At 32.3% G+C, this 25,643-nt stretch overlaps 1 protein-coding gene across 1 annotated transcript; it reads left to right on the forward strand.

The window, feature by feature from the left end:
* Nucleotides 1-468: 468 nt before the first annotated feature.
* LOC127734949 (uncharacterized) lies at nucleotides 469-25,199 on the forward strand. The gene is made up of 3 exons (XM_052244998.1): nucleotides 469-544; nucleotides 16,118-16,327; nucleotides 20,518-25,199. The coding sequence occupies exons 2-3, from the start codon at nucleotides 16,135-16,137 to the stop codon at nucleotides 21,456-21,458; spliced, it is 1,134 nt and encodes a 377-aa protein (XP_052100958.1). The 5' UTR covers nucleotides 469-544; nucleotides 16,118-16,134; the 3' UTR covers nucleotides 21,459-25,199.
* Nucleotides 25,200-25,643: the final 444 nt, after the last annotated feature.

The following is a 25,643-nucleotide window of genomic DNA, read 5'->3' on the forward strand; positions in this document are numbered from 1 at the left end:
CAAACTGCAGAAGCACTGGCTGAGAACCCTATACATTCCGGCAATTAGTCTCCAATGTAACAATATTTTTATTACAGTGCCCAGGAACATATATATAGATATACTGATCCCAGCAGTGCCTTACTGTTATACATGCAAGTCATAAATCAATTTGTTGAAATCAAATATTTAATTGCTAATGGGTGCCGTAGAAGGTCATCGGAGTTTTGAGAGAGGATTTCTTGGCATGGTTTTACGAGGGCAAACTGCCATGTCACTGAGCAGACAGTAAAGGACGGCACAAAAAAAGAAGGGTTTACAAATTGCTCTCGATCATTAAGTACTAATCGAAGCTGGCTTAGGTAGCCATATCTATACACACAAAAAATAACATTTACCCGTTTTCGAGCCATCTGAGTAAACAGTACGTTAGCACTTTGATTTAAACTTCATCTGTGATCGATCGACCTTCAACTTGAACTTACAAGAGTGGACGTCCAATAGCAAACAAGGAGACAGCTGACCAGAAAGACGCAATGATAATTTTCTGTTGATATAATAAATAGTAGGTATTTCTTCTGCTATATTTTAAGAGGAATAGCATTAAATTAAGGAAATGAATAAAGAAAAATTACTTTTTTGGTAGGATTTTAGATTATTGAACATGTTGAAGTGATAACAATGAAAAGGGGGATGATAATCTGGGCTAAATGAATAAATACACGAACTATGCAATATAATTCCATGTGATTGTGGTAATCATAAGTTTGACAGCAGAAATTAATTGATTTTTCTCTAAGATAAAACAAGAATAAGGCATATATTGTATGTTATTATCATTTATGTGAGTACTATCCGTCATGAAATAAAAACAGTTTAAACTGGACATTTTGGGTGGATATGCTGGGCTAGTCTAAACCAGATATTTGCTGTTCAAATTGCTCCAAAGGCTTTACAGGCATGGATTCACGTTTTCTTATATTCATATACTTATGTTTCAATAACATTCCTTTATTTTTTTGGCCTATTTCAGTCTTCACGCTGAGTGGCAGCCCAGGCTTGTAATATTGCTCTCGGGCTTGTAAAAATCATATCTACAAGCCAACAGAATCTAACTAAAAATTTTCAAAAATTGAGCTCCGGGCCTGTAGATTTAGCAGTTCATCGTGAAGACAGCTATTTTCCTTTATTTGATTAAATTGGTCTTGCTATTGATACACATTAATCATGCAAGTTCCTGTAAAATCAGGGGTATTTAAATGCTATGCCGACTAGCGCAGCCCATACCTTTGGACACCGGGTCAAGTAATTTGTCTAGGTTGCCTGTGGACAAGTTAAAAATGACACTTGATAGTATTCAATCTAATAAAAAATATAGAATTATTTTCACAACTTTTTAAGATGTATTATTTTTTGTAAAAGAAACCAATCTTTAACACGTGAAAAACATATATTTAAGTCAAAACATCAATATTCATGACTAGAAATATTATTTTAAACTGGAAATAGATAGATAAATTAACCAGAATGAGGAAAATAAGTATGCGAAGTTGAACCCATGTCTCATAAACATTACATTATCTTTGTTCATTTTCCTGGGATCTGCAATTAGATTTTATTAGCTATCTGATGGAAGTGGCATTTTAATTCTTCTTGAATGAGTTCTTTAGATATCAATAAATACCTGTTAAAAACACCTATATCGTGTAATCAAGACAAAAAAAAATGAAAATGATATTGATGAGTTGAGATATTATTATTGGAAAACTGAGTCAGAGAAGACGGGGAAAATGACAAAGTAGGGAACGGGAATTCTAGAAGTCATGTCTAACAGATTTCCCCTGGCTCTCCAGTGAAGAAACTTAAAAAAAAAAAAAAAAATTGCACAATTTCTAGTGTCACGGAATAGAATTTCCTTCATAATATAAGTTCCAAATGGAAACAATATTCTGGAATATTATTTCCACTGGAATAAATATTACAGTAAATGTTCCTAACGGAATAAATGATATAGAATATTTGTTCCAACAGGAACAGATATTATGACATTGTTTATAACAAAGTTTCCAGTGGAACTTCTGTTAGGCGGAACAAATATACGTTGACACTAGGAAACATCCATGTTTTGCTGACCAAAAGTCTTAACTAATTAATTTGTTAGCAAATTAATATTATTTAGTGTTCATTTCTTCACTGGTTTCATGTACCTACTGGCTAGCATTTTAAAATTTTGCAAATTGCCCTCAGGCACTGTATGTCTTTTGGTTTTTTGTTTTGTTGGGTTGCTGTCTCATTAATGTTTAACCCCATGATTTACACAAAGTTTTGTATTTCCCTACCTTAACGCATTGCGGGGAACATGGAAATACTTGCCAGATTTTTATGAAACTCATATCATAGGTTTATATCAGGAATGTCTTGGACAAGTTTGAAAATCAGTGCTGATCAATTATTTTTAGAAGAGATATGCCCTTGGACATTAATTTTATGGAAAATTGCCTTGTTAGCGCTCTCATGTCTACAATTCATGCCAGAATATTACTAAACTTATATCATAGGTTGATATAAGCAATGTCTTAGACAACGTCACAAGTTAAAAAATCAGTGCTGATCAATAATTTTTAAAAGAGTTGTGCTCCTTGGACACATTAATTTTATGGAAAATTACATCGTTAGCACTCTCATGTGTACAATTCTTGCCAGAAATTTATGAAACTTATATAATAGGTTTAAATAAGCAATGTCTTGGACGAGTTCAAAAATCAGTGCAGATCAGTTATTTTTAAAAGAGTTAAAATTGCCCCTTGGAAACTTTAATTATATTGAAAATTGCATCGTTAGCGCTCTCATTTGTATAATTTTTGCCAGTTTTTTTATGAAACTTATGATAGGTTTAATATTATTAGCAATGTCTTGGATAAGTTTGAAAATCAGTGCCGATCAGTTATTTTATATAGAGTCAGCCCCTTGGAAAAACAAATTATATGGAGAATTGCATTGTTAGCGCTCTCATATGTACAATTCTTGCCAGAATTTTATGAAACTTAAATCACTATGCCCATGGAAATATTGATTAAATGGAAAATTGCCTTATGAGCACTCTAATGTGTACATGTCTTGCCAGATTTTATGAAATTTATATTATAGGTTTATATCATCAACATGATAAAAGTACTTGACGAGCTCAAAATTCAGTGCCAATCAGTTTTTATACAACCGCAAAAAAATTTTTGTGGTCGTATATTGGTATGATGTTGGTGTCGTAGTCGTCGTCGTCGTCTGAAGACACATTGGTTTTCGCACTCTAACTTTAGTTTAAGTGAATGGATCACTATGAAATTTTACCACAAGGTTCAATACCACAAAAGGAAGGTTGGGATTGATTTTGGAGGTTATGGTAACAACAGTTAAGGAATTAGGGGCCAAAAAGGGGCCAAAAATAAGCATTTTTGTAACTTCCAGACATAACTTGTGTGTTAGTATATGGATCTCTCTGACATTGTACCACAAGGTTCCATATCACAAAGGGAATGCTGGGATTGATTTTGGGGGTAATTGCCTCAAAATTTTAGGAATTAGGGGCCAAAAAAGGGGCAAAAAACAAGCATTTTTCTAGTTTCATGACAATAACTTGTGTGTAAGTGTATGGATCTTCTGAAATTGTACTACAAGGTTCCATATCACAAAGGGAAAGCTGGAATTGAGTTTGGGGGTAATTGACCAAAATGTTTAGGAATAAGGGGCCAAAAGGGGGCCAAAAATAAGCATTTTTCTAGTTTCCAGACAATAACTTGTGTTCAAGTGTATGGATCTCTCTGAAATTGTACTGCAAGGTACCATACCACAAATGGAAGGCTGGGATTGATTTTGGGGGTAATTGCCTCAAAATTTTAGGAATTAGGGGCCAAAAAGGGACAAAAAAACAAGCATTTTTCCAGTTTCAGGACAATAACTTGTGTGTAAGTGTATGGATCTTTATGAAATTGTACAACAAGGTTCTATATCACAAAGGGAAAGCTGGGTTTGAGTTTGGGGGTAATTGCCCTAAACGTTTAGGAATTTGGGGCCAAAAAGGGGCAAAAAAACAAGCATTTTTCTGGTTTCCAGAGTCCAGACAATAACTTGTGTTCAAGTGTACGGATCTCTCTGAAATTGTACTGCAAGGCACCATACATTGTAACACAAAGGGAAGGCTGGGTATGAGTTTGGGGGTGATGAATCATTAGGGGGTTCAAAAAATTTAAGGGGGGATTTTTTTCCCCTTTTTTTTCTTTAAAATTTTCCATTTTAAATTGGTTATTTCTGATTTATATATAAAAGCAAATAATAATGATATGGTTTGAATAGGTAAATTAAAAATTTTTAAGTTCTTAGACCACATTCATTCTGTGTCAGAAACCTATGCTGTGTCAAATATTTAATCACAATCCAAATTCAGTACTGTATCAAGCTTGAATGTTGTGTCCATACTTGCCCCAACTGTTCAGGGTTCGACCTCTGCGGTTGTATCAAGCTACGCCCAGCGGAGCATTTTATTTTCAAAAGAGTTATGCCTCTTGAAAATATCAATTATATGGAAAATTGCATTGTTAGCGCTCTCATATGTACAATTCTTGCCAGAATTTTATGAAACTTAAATTGTTATGCCCATGGAAATATTGATTAAATGGAAAATTGCCTTATGAGCGCTCTAATGTGTACATGTCTTGCCAGATTTTATGAAATTTATATTATAGATTTATATCATCAACATGATAAATGTACTTGACTAGCTCAAAATTCAGTGCCAATCAGTTTTTTTATACGACCGCAAAAATTGAAAATTTTTTGGTCGTATATTGGTATGACGTTGGCGTCGTCGTCGTCGTCGTCGTTGTCGTCGTCGTCGTCGTCGTCTGGCGTCGTCCGGCGTCGTCCGAAGACACATTGGTTTTCGCACTCTAACTTTAGTTTAAGTGAATGGATCTCCATGAAATTTTACCATAAGGTTCAATACCACGAAAGGAAGGTGGGGATTGATTTTGGGGGTTATGGTACCAACAGTTAAGGAATTAGGGGCCAAAAAGGGGCCAAAAATAAGCATTTTTGTAACTTCCAGACAATAACTTGTGTGTAAGTGTATGGATCTCTCTGACATTGTACCACAAGGTTCCATATCACAAAGGGAAGGCTGTAATTGATTTTGGGGGTAATTGCCTCAAAATTTTAGGAATTAGGGGCCAAAAAAGGGGCAAAAAACAAGCATTTTTCTAGTTTCATGACAATAACTTGTGTGTAAGTGTTTGGATATTTCTGAAATTGTACTACAAGGTTCCATATCACAAAGGGAAAGCTGGAATTGAGTTTGGGGGTAATTGCCCGAAACGTTTAGGAATTGGGGGCCAAAAAGGGGCCAAAAATAAGCATTTTTCTAGTTTCCAGACAATAACTTGTGTTCAAGTGTATGGATCTCTCTGAAATTGTACTGCAAGGTACCATACCACACAGGGAAGGCTGGGATTGAGTTTGGGGGTGATGAATCATAAGGGGGTTCAAAAAATTTGGGGGGGGGGGATTTTTTTTTTTCTTTTTTTTTCTTTTTTTCCTTTTTTTTTTCTTTTAAAATTTTCCATTTTAAGTTGGTTATTTCTGATTGATATTTAAAAGCAAATAATAATGATATGGTAGGAGATACACACCAAACAGGATGTGTAAAGTATTATATAATAAGTATTGTGCAATAGCAAGAAATTTTCAATTGCACAGTATTGCACAATTGCAAGAAATCTTCAATTGCACAGTATTGCGCAATAGCAAGAAATCTTCAATTGCACAGTATTGCGCAATAGCAAGAAATATCCAATAGCACAATATTGCGCAATAGCAAGAAATTGTCAATTGTACAGTATTGCACAATAGCAAGAAATATTCAATTGCACAGTATTGTGCAAAAGAAGATACTTCGTATAAATTGCTTATTTCTTGATCAATTTCAATGGGGTTTTATTCTTGAATTCTTGGGGTTCTTTAATATGCTGAATCTAACCGTGTATTAAGTTTTTGGATTTTGGGCCCCGTTTTTAAATTGGTCCACATTGACGTCCAAAGGGTCCAAAATTTAACTTTGTTTGATTTCATCAAAAATTGAATTATTGGGGTTCTTTGATATGCCGAATCTAACCGTGTATTTAGATTCTTAATTTTTGGTTCCGTTTTCAAATTGGTCTACATTAAGGTCAAAAGGGTCCAAAATTAAACTTAGTTTGATTTTAACAAAAATTGAATTTTTAGGGTACTTTGATATGCTGAATCTAAACATGTATTTAGATTTTTGATTATGGGCCCAGTTTTCAAGTTGGTCCAAATCGGGGTCCAAAATTAAACTTTGTTTGATTTCAACAAAAATTGAATATATGGGGTTCTTTGATATGCTGAATCTAACCATGTATTTAGATTTTTGATTTTTGGGCCCCGTTATCAACTTTGTCCACATTGAGGTCAAAAGGGTCCAAAATTAAACTTTGTTTGATTTCATCAAAAATTGAATTCTTGGGGTTCTTTGATATGCTGAATCTAACCATGTATTTAGATTTTTTATTTGTGGACCCGCTATCAAATTGGTTCATATTGAGGTCAAAAGGGTCCAAAATTAAACTTTGTTTGATTTCATCAAAAATTGAATTATTGGGGTTCTTTGATATGCCAAATCTAACCGTGTATTTAGATTTTTAATTTTGGGTCCCGTTTTTAAATTGGTCTACATTAAGGTCCAAAGGGTCCAAAATTAAACTTAGTTTGATTTTAACAAAAATTGAATTCTTGGGGTTCTTTGATATGCTGAATCTAAACATGTGTTTAGATTTTTGATTATGGGCCCAGTTTTCAAGTTTGTCCAAGTTGGGGTCCAAAATTAAACTTTGTTTGATTTCAACAAAAATTGAATATATGGGGTTCTTTGATATGCTGAATCTAAACATGTATTTAGATTTTAGATTTTTGGCCCAGTTTTCAAGTTGGTCCAAATTGGGGTCCAAAATTAAACTTTGTTTGATTTCAACAAAAATTGAATATATGGGGTTCTTTGATATGCTGAATCTTACCATGTATTTAGATTTTTTATTTGTGGACCCGCTATCAAATTGGTTCATATTGAGGTCAAAAGGGTCCAAAATTAAACTTTGTTTGATTTCATCAAAAATTTAATTATTGGGGTTCTTTGATATGCCAAATCTAACCGTGTATTTAGATTTTAAATTTTGGGTCCCATTTTTTAAATTGATCTACATTAAGGTCCAAAGGGTCCAAAATTAAACTTAGTTTGATTTTAACAAAAATTGAATTTTTGGGGTTCTTTGATATGCTGAATCTAAACATGTGTTAAGATTTTTGATTATGGGACCAGTTTTCAAGTTTGTCCAAGTTGGGGTCCAAAATTAAACTTTGTTTGATTTCAACAAAAATTGAATATATGGGGTTCTTTGATATGCTGAATCTAAACATGTATTTAGATTTTAGATTTTTGGCCCAGTTTTCAAGTTGGTCCAAATTGGGGTCCAAAATTAAACTTTGTTTGATTTCATCAAAAATTGAATTATTGGGGTTCTTTGATATGCCAAATCTAACCGTGTTTTTAGATTTTTAATTTTGGGTCCCGTTTTTTAAATTGGTCTACATTAAGGTCCAAAGGGTCCAAAATTAAACTTAGTTTGATTTTAACAAAAATTGAATTCTTGGGGTACTTTGATATGCTGAATCTAAACATGTGTTTAGATTTTTGATTATGGGACCAGTTTTCAAGTTTGTCCAAGTTGGGGTCCAAAATTAAACTTTGTTTGATTTCAACAAAAATTGAATATATAGGGTTCTTTGATATGCTGAATCTAACCATGTATTTTGATTTTGGACATTGGACCATAATAGGTAAATTAAAAAAATTGAAGTTCTTAGACCACATTCTTTCTGTGTCAGAAACCTATGCTGTGTCAAATATTTAATCACAATCCAAATTCAGAGCTGTATCAAGCTTGAATGTTGTGTCCATACTTGCCCCAACTGTTCAGGGTTCGACCTCTGCGGTCGTATCAAGCTGCGCCCAGCGAAGCATTTTATTTAAAAGAGTTATGCCTCTTGAAAATATCAATTATATGGAAAATTGCATTGTTAGCGCTCTCATATGTACAATTCTTGCCAGAATTTTATGAAACTTAAATCGTTGTGCCCCATGGAAATATTGATAAAATGGAAAATTGCCTTATGAGGTCTCTAATGTGTACATTTCTTGCCAGATTTTATGAAATTTATATTATAGGTTTATATCATCAACATGATAAATGTACTTGACGAGCTCAAAATTCAGTGCCAATCAGTTTTTTATACGACCACAAAAAATTTTGCGGGTGTATATTGGTATTACGTTGGTGTCGGTCGTCGTCATCGTCGTCCGAAGACACATTAATTTTCGCACTATAACTTTAGTTTAAGTGAATGGATCTCTATGAAATTTTACCATAAGGTTCAATACCACAAAAGGAAGGTTGGAATTGATTTTGGGGGTTATGGTACCAACAGTTAAGGAATTAGGGGCCAAAAAAGGGCCAAAAATAGCATTTTTTGTAACTTCCAGACATTACTTGTGTGTTAGTGTATGGATCTCTCTGACATTGTACCACAAGGTTCCATATCACAAAGGGAAAGCTGGGATTGATTCTGGGGGTAATTGCCTCAAAATTTTAGGAATAAGGGGCCAAAAAAGGGGCAAAAAACAAGCATTTTTCTAGTTTCATGACAATAACTTGTATGTAAGTGTATGGATCTTTCTGAAATTGTACTACAAGGTTCCATATTACAAAGGAAAAGCTGGAATTGAGTTTGGGGGTAATTGCCTGAAAAGTTTAGGAATAAGGTGCAAAAAAGGGGCAAAAAAAAAGCATTTTTCTAGTTTCCAGAGAATAACTTGTGTTCAAGTGTATGGATCTCACTAAAATTATACTGCAAGGTACAATACCACAAATGGAAGGCTGGGATTGATTTTGGGGGTAATTGCCTCAAAATTTTAGGAATTAGGGGCCAAAAAGGGGCAAAAAACAAGCATTTTTCTAGTTTCAGGACAATAACTTGTGTGTAAGTGTATGGATCTTTATGAAATTGTACAACAAGGTTCCTTATCACAAAGGGAAAGCTGGGTTTGAGTTTGGAGGTTATTGCCCTAAATTTTAGGAATTAGGGGCCAAAAAGGGGCCAAAAAACAAGCATTTTTCTGGTTTCCAGACAATAACTTGTGTTCAAGTGTATGGATCTCTCTGAAATTGTACTGCAAGGTACCATACCACAAAGGGAAGGCTGGGATTGAGTTTGGGGGTGATGAATCATAAGGGGTTCAAAAAATTTGGGGGGGGGGGATTTTTTTCCCCCTTTTTTTTCTTTAAAATTTTCCATTTTTAATTGGTTATTTCTGATTTATATATAAAAGCAAATAATAATGATATGGTTTGAATAGGTAAATCAAAATTTTTTAAGTACTTAGACCACATTCATTCTGCCCCTTGGAAATATAAATTATAAAGAAAAGCACATTGCATTTGCTCTGAACAAATGCTGAAACCTTCATTTCTCTTAAGATATTAATGAAAAGTTCTTAAGAACAAAAAAAAAAGTGCTTTTTTAGTTATTGCCCTTGTACCTTGGATATATAGATAAAATATGTGCAATGTGGGGGACATTGGAACTCTGTTCTTTTATTACATAAGAAGTAAAAATGTTCTTTTATTACATAAGAAGTAAAAATATTTATCTGAAGAGACCCATGTATTAGCCAGAGACGTTAATCGAGGGGTGATATGGGTAGATAGATGATACATTTGTACCTGGGCTGATATGGAAAAGGCTATTTATTTAATCTGTATTTATGACAAATATATATTAAAATTGGAAAATTATGTGTGCATCAAAGAAACAACTTTATATTTAATAAAAATATGTCAATAGTTATAATAAAGATTCTCTTAAATTATTTTGTTGTTTCTTAGCTGCACATGATGTTTCCCCATTGGAAATAATGATGAAAAACAGCATTAATTCTGCAGTTATAAACCTTTCATACTTGTAAATTATCTACCCCTAGAACATGACCAAATATGAAAGTTTGAACAGTAATTCAGGACAGAAGAGACAAGCATGTTACCAATAGAACAACACATTCATTCAAAAATAAATAGCAGAGACAATACAGAACTATTACATTGTACATGTTAGTATAACCTTGATAACATGTATAACTCTTATATGATTTGCATATCTACAAATACTTGAATGTGATTATTCCGTTAGCATCTCTTTCCTATACACAATGATACATGTGTACTAATTAAGACTAATATACAATATTGCTGGATCTACATGTGTTACCTACATGTACATGTATCTATACACTGTGACAATTTCAGTGTGATATATTCTTGCCTGATACACATGAATGGAATCCTATGGTACCAAAAAAGTTAAAATTTAAAGAAAATAACAAATGTTTCGGCTGAGAATTAAATGCATTAAATACCCTTTTGTAGCTCACCTGGCCCTATGGCCAAGTGAACTTTTACTCATCACTTGGGGTCCGTCATTGTCGTCCATTAACTCATGAACTCACTCACTAGTCCGAGATTGCTCCATGGTATTTTTAGGACTAATTACTCAAAACTTGGACATAAAAGTCTGTAAACATGATATGAACATATACATTTTTGTATGTATAGGTGTAATACCACCATTGATTTTCCCCTATTAGTCTTTGTTAAATTTGCACTTTTCAAAAAATTGTGCAGAATTTATCTTTGTTTCAAATAAAGAAATACTTGGCATGAGTAAAGTTTGATCCTGTCCAGTACTATAGAAAAAATTTCACATAACATTTCATTGCATATAAGAAAATAACCATCACTGGAAGTTAACCAATCAAATTTTCCCCCTTTTTTAACCTGTATACAAGCTTTAGTAACCATGTAACCTCAAGTTTCCAAAATATTCTATAGAAACCCCAAATAAAAAAATAATGGTGCTTTGAAATACCCAAGATATATGTTTATGACCCAGAAATGTTTTACTGCAATGAAATGTAGGATCAATTACCTACAACTGTCAAATTCAAGGGAATATTTTTTTTCGACCTATTTTCGTATGCAACCGGATGTGACGTACTATGATTTGGTGGTATTACACCTAAAGAAGACTTTTTTGTTAAATAAACTGAATGTGACTTTTTTCCTTTGTTATACTGGTTATTTCAAGCATTCCTGTCAAGTTTTGTCATAATCAGTTCAATAGTTTGAGAAAAATCTAGTATAATGTAAGATGACATCTGCAGCAATTCGAGCTAAATTTCTTCGAAAAATCCAAACCAAGCCGCATCATGATAGAATATAGTGTGGACCAATAAATGATCAAATATTTATCTCACCTGCCTACAAACAGTTGAATATGATACAAAAGATGACTTTAGGATGATAAATACTACCAATGGACCTCTTTGTCTTCCTTATAAGGTCTCTCCTGGTCCATTTATACCTCTCATTTCCTCAAAATTTCTACTTTATAGGCCAATAAATAAAAATTTTGGGGTAACTTTCACTCATTTATGATAGAAATGTTATAATAAATGATTAATTGAAGTATTCAAGCTGAATGAACTATCCGTATAAAAGTTTACTGTCTCCAAGGAGGTTTCAATAAGTCCTTACGTAAAACTTAAATTTACGCCGCGTTCCAGAGAGGGACATAAAAAGCTTCTCTTTTGGTGAATAATTTGTTGTTACTGCTTTAAAAATAATTTCATTTACTTAAAACTATATATTTATTAAAGTATTTCTTAGGAAAAATTTTTCTAGTATAGCAGAATATAAGAAAAAAAGGAGAAAAAGCTCCCCAAAACTTAAGTATGGCTTATTCTGTCAACTAATATTCATGGTAAAGTCCTATTTCAAGGAAATTTTCTCATAAAATGTGTTTTGGAGACTCAATCCACTCAGAATATTTCATTATTAGTAATATTTCACTTAAATAGCAAGAAATTTTAACACATGAGAGTACTCACAAGGTCAAAGGTGCATGTACAGCTTCCTATATTAGGTGTAATACCACCATTGATTTTCCCCTATTAGTCTTTGTTAAATTTGCACTTTTCAAAAAATTGTGCAGAATTTATCTTTGTTTCAAATAAAGAAATACTTGGCATGAGTAAAGTTTGATCCTGTCCAGTACTATAGAAAAAATTTTACATAACATTTCATTGCATATAAGAAAATAACCATCACTGGAAGTTAACCAATCAAATTTTCCCCCTTTTCAGAGCTCCAGATAAGCTGCGTATTTGAGTGATCACGCAATACAAATAATTAAAAACCCAATGCAATTGCCCATTGCAGGGTTCAATAACCCAATTAATTCAAAGGAAAACCCAATTATATGCCAAAACCATGAGTTCTTAACGCTTTTATTCGCTATCGTTTGCGTTATTTACCCTTATCTGATTACAGTCGTCGGGTAAATCTATTTTTATAATTTATAATTGGAAATGTCCTTTCGTTCTTAAAATAGAGCCCTGCATCAAGTAGCTGTAATGTGTCCGTGTTGGAATTTTCCGTTGCTCAAAAGGTACACGTGTTTATGAAAACATTTCGATCTTCTCGGCGTTTATCCAATTAGCGTGTGACATGCTGTCATATTTTTTCGAATTGCCCGGGATTTATCATAACATACAATGAATTAAAACGAAAGTAAATGTCCGATAAAAATATTGAATGGAAGCATGTTTTCGGCTTCTTTTTGATAGCTGAGGGAAAGATATGATGATAACAAGACTCAGCTAGTGATTTTAGGAAGCGTCCATTGAACGCACGGGCGTGTTTGAAGGTACGAGAACATTGCTATAGAACGATAAACACGGGGTTTCGTCAAAAACGAAATCAGTTGGAAAAAGTGAAAGGCCAAATCAATTATGACATGATATGAAGTTGGAAAGCATCGGAAACCAAAAGTTCTGATAAGGGACAACTTAACCCAGATTTATGTAAATTGAATTAAACAAAAACAGTTTATATATTTTTTTTTTTTCATTTTAGTTGATGAATGAATACACACATCCGTTTTTTACGTCAAATTATGCAGCTTGACACTTTCTTTGTTTTGGTCTAATTGTTCTGGATGCTTAAGATAGTTGTCTTATTGGCAAGTGCAGTATAACATTGTCATTTATTTACTTGATGTTGCAGAATTATTTGTAAATTTAAGTTGAATGTGGTCTCCATCATTAAACCACCCTATAAATCTCCAGGTTTTGGGGTATATCTTAAATCTGGGAACTACTTTTTATTTTTATTAAAAAGTAGATCTGGCAAATAGGTGAAAGGACTGGCAAAACTTTCTTACAGCACCTAAATTTCACATATATTACATAACAATATAAGCCACACCTACCCCAACTATAAACTGTAGGGTGATCATATGGGATCTAGAAAGGCAATTAGTTACTGTCCAACTAGTGACACCAGCTGCAGTTTACATAAGTTTTGAGAAAATACAAAACTGACAGAACGTTTAAAACGGGACACAAATTAAACGTACAATTGCTCGTCAGTGAATAAACCAAATAAAACAGCTAAGCACAATTACAAAGAAAGAAACACATTTAAGATGGAAACACATCTGGGGTTGATATAATGTGATTATAACATGCCTAAATATTCAATATTGTGTTGATGAAAAAACCCAATACATTAAGGAGCTTGGTGGTGAAAAACCCAATTTGATATTTGCTTGAGGGGTGAATTGGAATTGATAATGCAATTAAAAAACTTTATCACCCAATTACATAAAAAAATGGTGGGTAAAAACCCCAATTTGTGAATTCTTATCTGGAGCTCTGCCTTTTTTAACCTGTATACAAGCTTTAGTAACCATGTAACCTCAAGTTTCCAAAATATTCTATAGAAACCCCAAATAAAAAAATAATGGTGCTTTGAAATACCCAAGATATATGTTTATGACCCAGAAATGTTTTACTGCAATGAAATGTAGGATCAATTACCTACAACTGTCAAATTCAAGGGAATATTTTTTTTCGACCTATTTTCGTATGCAACCGGATGTGACGTACTATGATTTGGTGGTATTACACCTATATGAATGTCACACACATTTTAATCATTTAAATTTTGTAAATACACTGGTACAGCATTGTCAAAGGCGTACGAAATTATAAGGTGTATTACGCCTGGAAATCTGGCGTAAAACAGGCGTAAGTGGTAGTTACTTGTCCAGATCCAGGCGTAATGGAGCAGGAAACGTAAATTTGTAGCACTTACAGGCGTAGAAAAAAGTGGTAAACCTGGCGTAAATTAAAATAAGCAAGGCGTAAATTTTCCTACGGGCCTAAAACTGTTGCAAAGGGGTAAATCATAATACCCATAATGCTTTGTTTAAAGGATCATGGGAAATTTTTTCAAAATTTGGCTCTCTGGTATTAGCTTGCAAGAGTTAGACATATGGCAGCTTGATATGTTCATGGGAAATTTGCTTTTTTGTGCTTTTTGGAATCAAATTGATGAATGAAAATTGTGAAATGAAAGGAAAGTAGTATACATGGAAAATAATAATTATGTGAGTAACTAAGTTATGTATTTTGTATACGCCCGTTTATGGGATGTATTATGGTATACCGTTGTCCGTCTGTTTGTCGTCAACATGTCAGACATTAACTTAAAAACGATTTAACCAATTTGCATGAAACTTTGGTGAATTGTTCATATCTATTGACGTGAGCTCCCTTTAGTTTTTTACAAATTTTGGATTTTACGTTTCCGAGCTATGGGGTTTTCTTCATTAAAAAAGGGGATTATTTTCCATTTTTCGCACAACTCAAAAATGCTTTCATGAAACTTTGGTAAATTGTTTATATCTGTTGTCTTTCGCTCCCATTTGATTTTTAAATATTTTCGATTTTAAATTTTTGAGTTATGGAATTTTATTCATAAAAAAGGGGTGTTTTCTAGTTTTCTGACATTATCTTTAAAGTGCTTTGGGCAGTTTTGATTAAACTATGGTGACTGATTTATATCTATTAAGATAACCTCCCTTTAGTGTTTCATAAATTTCTGATATGGCATTGAGAAGTTATTGAACTTTATTTTTTGAAAATGGGACAGGTGTATCATGTGCTCATGGCACAGCTGTTTATTATTTTTTAACATTAATTTCAAATTCTGGAAACCCTCATCCTTTGATAATAACATTCAAATCTTTCACAAGTTAAAATGCAGTATTATCATTGAGTTTTTAGTTCAAATGAGATTAATTTTTAAAACAACTTAGTCAAAATGCTGGTTTTATTTCAACATGTTCAAGAAAAATTAATTGTCATAATTCTTATTTATAATTAAACTTTTAAACTTATTTGAGCCAATGTCTGTCTAATATGTATTTATTTATATAGCTTCTTCAATGGTTAATATTTCAAGTTTTATTTCAAACAGTGAGAAGTTTAAGCAACAGCACAAGTTTGTATCAAATACACAAAGTACACAGCTAGCCTGTACGCTGATTTAAATTAAGTTTAGTATTATGTAAGGATATTACGCCCGTTTTATTCATTGACCAGACATACTCATTTGCATATTACGCCTGGTTTTCTGTTGACCAGGCGTACTCATTTAAATATTATGCCTAATCTTACGCCTGGTTTCCGCCTCAGTTACGCTTGGTTTCCGCCTGGTTGACACTTGGACATGCATTACAAATTAGATAGATAAGTCTATAAGTCTAAAACTACATGTACATTTGTAAGTTAAACTAGTTCATGCTAGTGATGGAGATCTAGGATCTTCAAATACTTTTTTGTACATGTACATCCTGTAAAAATTTGTTACATCAAGGTACATTAGTACATTCTTGTTATATTGTGGTTATAACATGTAGGTAATTTTCTGTGATTGTGAAATTATTTTTTCTAGGTCTCATATTTCACAAGCTTTTGCAGTAATTATGGAAACTAGTATACAGTGAAATGAAGTACATAGTGAAAATTTATACTTTAAACATAGTCTATTTGATGATGCTTTATACATATATCTTGAAGGCTTATTTTAATGTTTTGACTCCATGTTTTTTGTTCTAGAAAATCAAAACTGAATTATGGAGAACGAAGATGCTTTGCAAAGTGGTAGAATGCCGACTATTGATTCAAAAGACTTTTCTTTGCCTGAAGTTGATGTTCCCAAAAGTGAGGCCAGCAGTGAATATGGATATCTGTCTCAATTTCCTAGAAGCTTAAATTTGTTTCCTTTTTTTGGAAGATATACAAATGTTATCCCAGAGGAAACTGATGGTAAGAAATAGGACATTTCACCTTTTGATAATAAAAATTTTTTTGTATTTCAATGTTTGAGAATGTTTGAAATTAGGTCTGACAACTATCTTTCATGCATTAGTTTACACCTTTGGTTGATGAAAACCACTTTCAGCACAATTGACTATATCACTGCAGCCAGTTATTGGTGGAGGAAGCCGGAGTACCTGGTGAGAACCACCAGCCTTAGGCAGGAAAACTGGAAAATCTAGCCAATTAAGGTGGGAGTTGAAAGCACCTGCCACAAGTGGGGTTAAAACCTTAGTGTTGACAGGATAGTGATCGCTGTAGATGAAAGACCACTTTGTGACAAAAGAAGGGATATCTGGTGGATTTAAAAATGTGTTTGAAACAACAGTCCTATGAAACACCAGATTAGGCAGTGAACTTTTAAATAAGAGCTTACATTTTCATGTCTTTACAGTAATATAAACATGTATCTACCAATAAATATCCTTTTCAATGTAATAAATAAGTAATCTGATTGAAAAAAGATAGTACAAATCTCCCCCAAGTTATTTTACAACAGGAACATTTTCTAAAAGTCCTTCAACATGTTCAATATTCACTAAAATTTTCCATACCAAAATGTGGGCAAGGGCAAAGAAGTCTCTATCCTGACTTCCAAAAGCAAAATTCAGTTGCCTAGGTCTCCAAACAGCAGTAATTTTCCATACCAAGGGCAAAGAAGTCTCTTTCCTGACCGCCAAAAGCCAAATTCAGTTGCCCAGGTGTTCAAACAGCAGTAATTTTCCATTTATATCAAGTTGATGTTACAACAATTTTTTGTTAAAATGTAAAAAATTTCAAACCCTGTGTAAAGGAATAAATAAACAAAAGTAATATAACCATGGAAACCTAACACACTCGTGCTTTCATGGGAACTGTATCTTGCGTAAATTTAATGTATAATTGACAAAAGAAGGGCAAATTTCACATATATTTGATTAACTCACATGTTAAAAATACAAAAGCTGTGAAGACTTCTAGAATTTGAATATAAAAAAGCCTATATGAATTTTATATATACTTTATTCAAATACAAGTCTAAATCTATGCAGCGCCAACACTAACCACAACCACCTTTACAGACCGTCTCGGATGAAATTCTTTTGATTTGACAAATTTAGCCTTCATGGATTGTTATGAAACTTAGAAGCTAATCTTCAAGATCAAGAAAAAACATCTAAAGAAAATGTTTGATATTATTTTATTCTGTGTTTTTGGTGCTAAATTGACTCACTTTTTACAGTCAACAATCATATAAATACACTTTTACACTGACAGCAGCACTCACAGTTGAGACACAGGGTTCCGCAGTACCAGTACTTTTTTACTATCTACTATAGATGAAAATTATGAGATGTGGTTTAATATGTTTATCCACCAAAGACCAAATAAAATTGATTTTAGCAACTTCACCAATGAGCAAAATCCCTACAATATAGTGAGCTTAATTTTGATTTAATCTTGCAGGACAAAAACAATGTCTGCCATATCACAGAACAGGTAGAATTATGCACACAACAATTTTCCCATTTCTGTTTCTCAGCTTTGTACAAAGTGTAAACTAATTTCAGGGATATTTTACAACTATATCTCTTGTGATATGATATTTCATTTGTCTAGAGAGATAAATTTCTAATATTCAAAACACAACATTCTTGCAATATTGCTTTAAATGAATGCAAAGGTTTTTAAAAAAGACATTATGAGTTTGAATATCCATTTGATATCTTCTGCCTGTCTTTTACAGGAATAAAACCACTAATTCATAGCCCCATAGCTTTCTATGATTATGCAAATTTCAAGTGTTTTACTTTTTGACAAAGTTACAAATGTACAGCTATGCGTAGGAACTATTTTGTTTAAAATATGGACTTCTTTCTTGTATGTTCTTTGTGACCGGGGCTGAGTCAGTGGTTCTTTACCTATTACACTATGTTAAACAATAAACGCATTACCAGAAAGTATAATAATTTTCAGAAATATTGTGCAAAAATTGTATATGTTCATAAGACCTTTTAAGTGCAAATTAGCGGTTTTGGATTAACAGTGATTTCAAGGGTCCTTTATATGCTGATTTAAGCGAGAATTTAGTGAATGCAAATGCCCATGATTTTAACTTCCGGTTTTATAATACCTTATACACTGAATTCAAAGAAGTGCTGTGGAGTCACCATTTATACAAACTTTGCATTGTGTTAACTTACTACTTACTAAGTTTTTTAAAAATGATATTTTTAGAATTCTGAATTGCATGTATATTAAAGGAATTATGTGGTTATGAATAATTACTTGTCAATGTACTATGATACATCTGTTGTTTTTTATGCCCCATTTATTATGCCCTATTTATGGGCATTATGTTTTTCGGTCTGTGCGTCCGTTCGTTCGTCCGTCAGTTCGTTCATCTGTCTGTCCCAGTTCAGGTTAAAGTTTTTAAGATAAAGTTTTTGGTCAAGGTAGTTTTTGAAAAAGTTGGAAGTCCAATCAACTTGAAACATAGTACACATGTTCCCTATGATATGATCTTTCTAATTTTAATATGGACACATTCTTGTTTATTTGAATTATTAAAGGCAAATATTATATTAAAATAACATGTTTGACTAAATCAAAAGCAATAATTTCAGGTTTTCAATTGTGTGATACAAAAACAGGTAAGAAATTACCTCCCCTGCTTTCTGTTGCATCATGCATTGCTTTGCTCTCTAGATTAGCCCTGTCATGCCTGTACATACTTTGAACTGGTCATTTTATTCTTCGTTTATATAAAATTAACGAATTATACTGTATTGTATTTGAATATTGGTTGACGTCAATTGTCAATTTTACTTTTGTACATTTTAGTTTTTCAAGCAAAAAATATATCATAAAGTTTAACTAGAGAATAGATACAATTTGTATTTTTGTAACTGTAAAATGAAGAATGATTTAAAATTTCAGAAAAAATTTGCCAGGGTGTAATATCTGGTATAATACAAACTGCTGTAGACAAATGCTAGGGAATTCATGTTTATTAAATATAGTGTGAAAGCATTTTTCACATACCAGATTGAAATAAACATGGCATTAAAAATTTCACGCTAGAAATAAACATGTACAATGTACATAAGAAATATCAAACACCCTGACTGTCGTGTGTCAGCATAGATTATTATTAAAGTATGATTAGGGCAATTAGTTTCTTGGTGTAACACCGTGTCACACTGTGTTGGGAGATAAGTTGCTATCACAATAAGCAAAATGTAGTGAATCCTCCCAATTTCCTCCAAGAATTTAGGGAGGGATATTGGAGTTGCCTGGTGTGACCCCGGGAATTATTGTGGTGTTTGGAGTTTGGGATCCTATTCATTTTATTTGTACTGTAATTAAAAACTTCACGCTAGAAATAAACATGTAATTGAAAACTTTCCACTTGTAATACTGTTCACACAAGATGAATCTTGGTGATGAATTTCACTGTGATTCTGAATGGTGGTGAATGTGGGTGATCACTCTTAACATATTTCTCTGTGTATAACCCAAAGGCAATGTCATTAATTTCAGTAATACTATCTTGAATCACCAGCAATCAGGCAGTTTCACAGTGAATCACTATAACACCATTATGAGTAACATTTTACTGAATCACTTTGGGCATACTGTATATCTATGTTTAAAGTAACTGTTTATATGGAAAAAAAAGGTTTATAAGTACAAAGTAAAAGGAAAGCATTTGGAGAGGAGAAAATCAGGAGGACCATTCAATGCCAACAAAAAAGTAGTCACCCTACCACAGTGACATGCCTATATCTATCTTAATTCAGGAACTTCATGGGTTGTTGTCTCCATTTGTACCTTATGTTATTTTTTGTCTTTTTAAGAATTGGATATATTGTCAGATCATTGGAAGTCACTGGTAAAGTTATAAGGCCACCTTACATACAAATTGTACGATACAATCTTGTCTAGAACAGGGCTGGTTTAGAGCTTTACATATGGTAGAAACTTGTATTACATATACATGTACTTTACAATGTACACCCTTACATTGACATTATTTTTCTAAGTTAATGTTGAAAAAAATTGAATATTTACACATTTTTCATGCTAGTAATTTAACAAAATAAAAATTAAATTTGAGTCTAACATAATTGAGTTTTAAATGATATTTTCCATTTTAGATGCTGTAAGCACACAGGTGTATTCTACTATTCAGTCCACTGCTGGGCCAAAGGATAATTTGATTACTGAGGTAAAGAAACTAGGATTAACTGCACAAGCACCCCAAGTAGATAGTGAAATTCACAAATTTGAACCTTATTGGGTTGAAGTTGGACCAAAGAATAGACATTATGATACTCGTCGCCAATCAGTAGGAAGGTTGAGCAATTTAAAGCACAGAAACGACAAAGATCATAGCGATGAAAAAAAAACAAATGTTATTCAGGATGACTTAGCTTTGATAGAAAGAGAGAGAAAAAGCTCAGAACCTGTTGTGTCATCCCATGATGATCTTGTTGATTTTAGAAATGTAATAATGGTTCCACCAAAAACAGGAACAGAATCTGCATTGGAAAGTACAATGTTTGCAGCAGTTAACAGGCGTGGAAGAATGTTCAGAAAATATGAATTAACAGCCTCCAAGGATATACCTCAATTTAGTCGAGGTCAATTATTTGGATCAAAAAAGGGGCTTGGACATCGTAGATCAAGTTCTGCAAGTAATATTCCTCAGCTAGAGGGAGAAATATGGACAAAAGATGGACATCTAGATAAATACCATTCCACTGAAAATCAACTGGAGTCATTTCAAGAAAAAGTTGAACAGAAAAGTTCGGGTCTCAGAAGAACTAGTTCAACAGGTGCACTTCAGCGACTTGGAGCAGAGCATTCTTTTTTAGATGATCAGCAAGTAGAATACCATAAAGAAGGAGAGAAGGGTTCTGAAATCAAAAGACATGAAAGTGCTGATAGTACAGCTTCAAAGGGAGTTAGTCTTGATACATCTGCAGTCAAAAATAAACTACAAAGTATAGGAAAGAAAACAGTAGAATTGGCTACTACTAGCAAAGTTCGTCAGAATAAACGAGAGCGAAATATGTTTGCTCCTACATCTTTCTAAAGTTAAAACTTGAAAATATGAGGTAGGTAATAATACATATGAAACTTGAGCATTGTTGTTGAGGTTGTTTTACATTTTAACGTGATTCACACTTACACAAATGTAGATTTTGATATTATAAAGCATGTATTTTTTTTTTAAAAGCAGTTTTACTTTGCTTTAGTAAAGTTAAGACATTTATGATTTAAAGTATGATTTACCCAATAATCTGAAACAAATGTGAATAATTCAATATCTTCTAAAGAGAGGTGTTTTCACCATCTTGCTTAAACTCATTCCTTGCAAAAAATTGTTAAATGTTTTGATTGGCCAATAATTAATGTTGTCATGAACTGATCTGAAAATATTGTTTCAAATAACATATCATTTGAGAATAAAATGGGTGTTGTTTTCTAATTGTTCAAAACCGCTTGTCTTTCAAATATGTTCAAGTTTTTAATACATGAAGGTTTTTTTTTGTACATTTTTTTTTAAAGTATTCTGCTATCTTTAATATTGTATGCTCCTTTGCTAGTCTTGTAAGTTAGTTCTAAATTTAGAGCCAGAGGTTTGAGATTGGTCTTCAGAGGTAAAAGAATATTTGATAAATATTGAGGAAAATTTCCCTCCAATATTGAAGAGTTTACACCTATGGGGATTATGAGAGCTAATGTAAAATAAAAAGTAATACCAAGCAATCAATACATGTTCACGTAAGTTTGGTTTGTTGGCTTACAAGTTTTTGGGAGATTGTTTAAGCACCACAGTTAAAATTGACTCATACAGATATGACATAAGAGTAAGTTTTAGTCTGTTTATAGAGAAAAACTGTGATTTGAAGAATAAATGATATAATTATTGTTTCGATTTGAACTGCAATTACACAATAAAATTTCATAAAACAAACTTTGCAAGCAAACTTATCAAACTTTTGTTGAGCCTTCTATTGTTGAAGAACTCTATTCTTTACTGATAAGACCATATTAGTACAAATAGATGAGAAATCTGAATTAAATGTTTCTTTGATATACATTTAGTATGTCTGGTATGTAGACAAGTTATTATTTTTCAAACTTCCACTCTCATGACTATATTACCAGGGAAGTAGGGATCATTTTCAGTGTAACCATTCCTTATTAGTCCCCTACTGACGAAGTCGAAGAGGACTTTAGGTTTGCACTCCGTCTGTTTGTCTGTCTGTCTGTCCATCCGTCAGTCCGGCAAATCAGTTTTCCACACTTTTTTTCTTTGTGCTTGAAAATATTGATTTGATATTTGGTATATTGTTTTATTATGACAAGTTACAGATCAAGTTCAAATTTTGTTTCGGTCAGAAGATTTTGTTCAGAGTTATGGTCCTTGGACTTAGAAAATTCACTCAAATAATCAGTTTTCCACACTTTTTTCGTCATGCTTGAAGATATTGGTTTGATAATTGGTATACAGTTTTATCATGACAAGTTATAGACCAAGTTCGAATTTTGTTTCGGTCTGAAGATTTTGTGCAGAGTTATGGTCCTTGGACTTAGAAAATTTACTTAAATAATCAGTTTTCCACACATTTTTTGTCATGCTTGAAGATATTAATTTGATATTTGTTATATAGTTTACGCCATGACAAGTTATAGATCAAGTTAGCATTTTGTTCCAGTACAATTAATTTTTAACTGTTAGGGGACTATGTATTGCCATGCAATACTCTCAGAATGCTTGTTTACAGTTTTGGTTTCCTCATGTTAAGTATGGCTGTGGTACATGTATGTTTACCAGGTATGAATATGTGTAGTGCTATATATTCCATTTTAAATTTCATATGTAAACGTTAGTGCTTGTGTTCAAAAATATGTTTTTATATTTTAATCAATTAACTTTTCATTCAATGACAAACCTATATAAGTATAGTACTTTGTTATTTCATATTTTACAATCATGTGTGCAATTAGTTTTTACGGGATAAAATTCAGGTGTATATTATTATAAAGTTTACAAAAGGACTAAAAGAAAACAGTGTGTTATCAGAAATGATTATCTTCAAATTTTTACATGTGAAAGTGTGTTATTGAATGTGTAAGAAATTGTTGTTTACTTTTTTGAAAAATTGTTCTCTATTTTGTCTATATACAAATCCTTGATATTTATAATGTGTTTTTTTCGTTGGTTACAGGAATAACTTGGGAATGTTTTGAATTAATTGGTAATCCAGTATTTATATTGACTTGTGCTGTTGATAAAATAAAAATACTTGCATCATTTGTCTTTTATATGCAAAATGTAATAAACCCAAGATTATATACATATGAGAAAATAATTCACATAAATGTTACAATGTATTTTTATATGTCTTGTTCAATGTAGTTCAATTCAATTCAATTTGTCATTTTTTTTATATTTAGTGTACAATGAAACAAAGGCGAGAAAATTATACATGTACAATGTAATTATATTATGAGTGTTTCTGATCTTCATATTGGAAATGCATTCTCATCCATCATATATGTAGTTGCATTAAGTGCCATACTTGGGCCTATAAAATAAATTATTACAAAAAGTATATGAATTTTGTAGTATAATGGTACATAAATATAATCAAAAGTTCAACTTTGTAAGGTCTTTCATGTTCCATGAATATTCATCTAGACTTGAGTGCCAAACTACAGGACAACTTCAATTGTGTTTTAAACATTAAGTTTTGACATGTATTTTTGATTGAGTTACATGTACATGAGGAATATATTCAAAAACTTCTAACACATTTGTTTGAGAAGTGTTATTCATATAGATGATTTAGTTGATTGTTCAGTTAGCTATTGCAGGCACTGTATATTCAATAAAAAGAACATTATTCAATATTTTTATTTCAGACAAAAAATACATATGTGAAATAAAAACCTGATTATACAATGTCAAAGAATTGTTGAATTTACCAATATTAGCCAGTGTCATCAACAGCATAATTTGTATTCATTTAATTTCTGTTTTTTGGCATAAGGCTGTTCCAATATTGATTATTGTGCGGGGATGGGTGGCACTCAAATTAGGTAATTTTGGGTTGTCGTGACTTCCTTAAAATTTTATAAGAATTGTATCTAAACTTTAAATTTTATATTGTGGCTGGTTGGGGTCTCAAAGAAAGTGCCTCCCCCACCCCACCTCCATGCGATTAATTCTTGTACATCCCTTATATGATACCTATTCACACCATATTTTTTTCTGGTAGTGAAGTTGTTACAAATGATCACACTTACATGTAGATATGTTTTATGAATGTTATAGTAATCCATGATATTATATGAAACCAAAGATCAATCATCAGGTGTTAAAAAATGGTCCAAATTGTCAAATGTACATTCATCTTTATCATGTGTAAACAAAAATGTCTCAACTGGTAACAGTAAGAATTCACAAATCTTACATTGGTATGTGCCATTTGGAAACATTATGTCCCTTGTTAACAAAGGAAATTCTATAGTGGACATAACTTTAAATCTATTTATAAAAAAAACTCTCCATTTATTCCAGTAACTATTTTTATAAGCTGGAGTAAATATCTTTTTGTTTTTTGGAGACTTGTTCATACCGTTTATGAAAGTTGTTTTTAATGTTTATTTTGCCTTGTTTATGATGTAACCAAATTTTCATCGATTATGACTGTTTTTATGAAAGTATATGATCTGTATTGCATATTTTTATTTATAAATGTACACATGTATTTATTTACATTTTTGAATGTAAAAGATTGTATAAAAATGTCAAACCTCATAATATTTTTGATTCTTTATTTACATACATGTATATAAAACAGACATCAGATCTAGCTTTAAAGCATTAAATGTTTTCACTGTCTCATTTGTTTACCTGGTCTTTTGAGATCTCATTTGTTCACAATGCCTACTGAGAGTTAATAGTTTGTCAAATTTGGTTGAAGTGTCTATCATACAATTCTATAGGGGTCAAATAATTTGTTGAACTTGAAATATCTTGGTTACTGGCCTTAAAAAAATTGACACAAACCAGTTAATCAAGTGCCATTTTCCAGTATTACTAATATCAGAAAACTTCTGTCAAAAGGCAGTTTTTTTTTCTCTCCCAACATTATTGGAACTAAGGAACGGTGATCTATAGTTTTTAATTTCTTGTGTCATTTGGTCTCTTGTGGAGAGTTGTCTCATTAGCAATCTTACCACATCTTCTTATTTCTATATAAAT

This window comes from Mytilus californianus, unplaced genomic scaffold (assembly GCF_021869535.1).
Source record: "Mytilus californianus isolate M0D057914Y unplaced genomic scaffold, xbMytCali1.0.p SCAF_3, whole genome shotgun sequence".
NCBI lineage: Eukaryota > Metazoa > Mollusca > Bivalvia > Mytilida > Mytilidae > Mytilus > Mytilus californianus.

Bases quoted from the DNA above. Each gene is read 5' to 3' on its own strand.
- LOC127734949 (XM_052244998.1), top strand. From the start codon at position 16,135: ATGGAGAACGAAGATGCTTTGCAAAGTGGTAGAATGCCGACTATTGAT. The intron at 16,328-20,517 runs GTAAGAAATAGG...TTTCCATTTTAG, and splicing joins TATCCCAGAGGAAACTGATG to ATGCTGTAAGCACACAGGTG.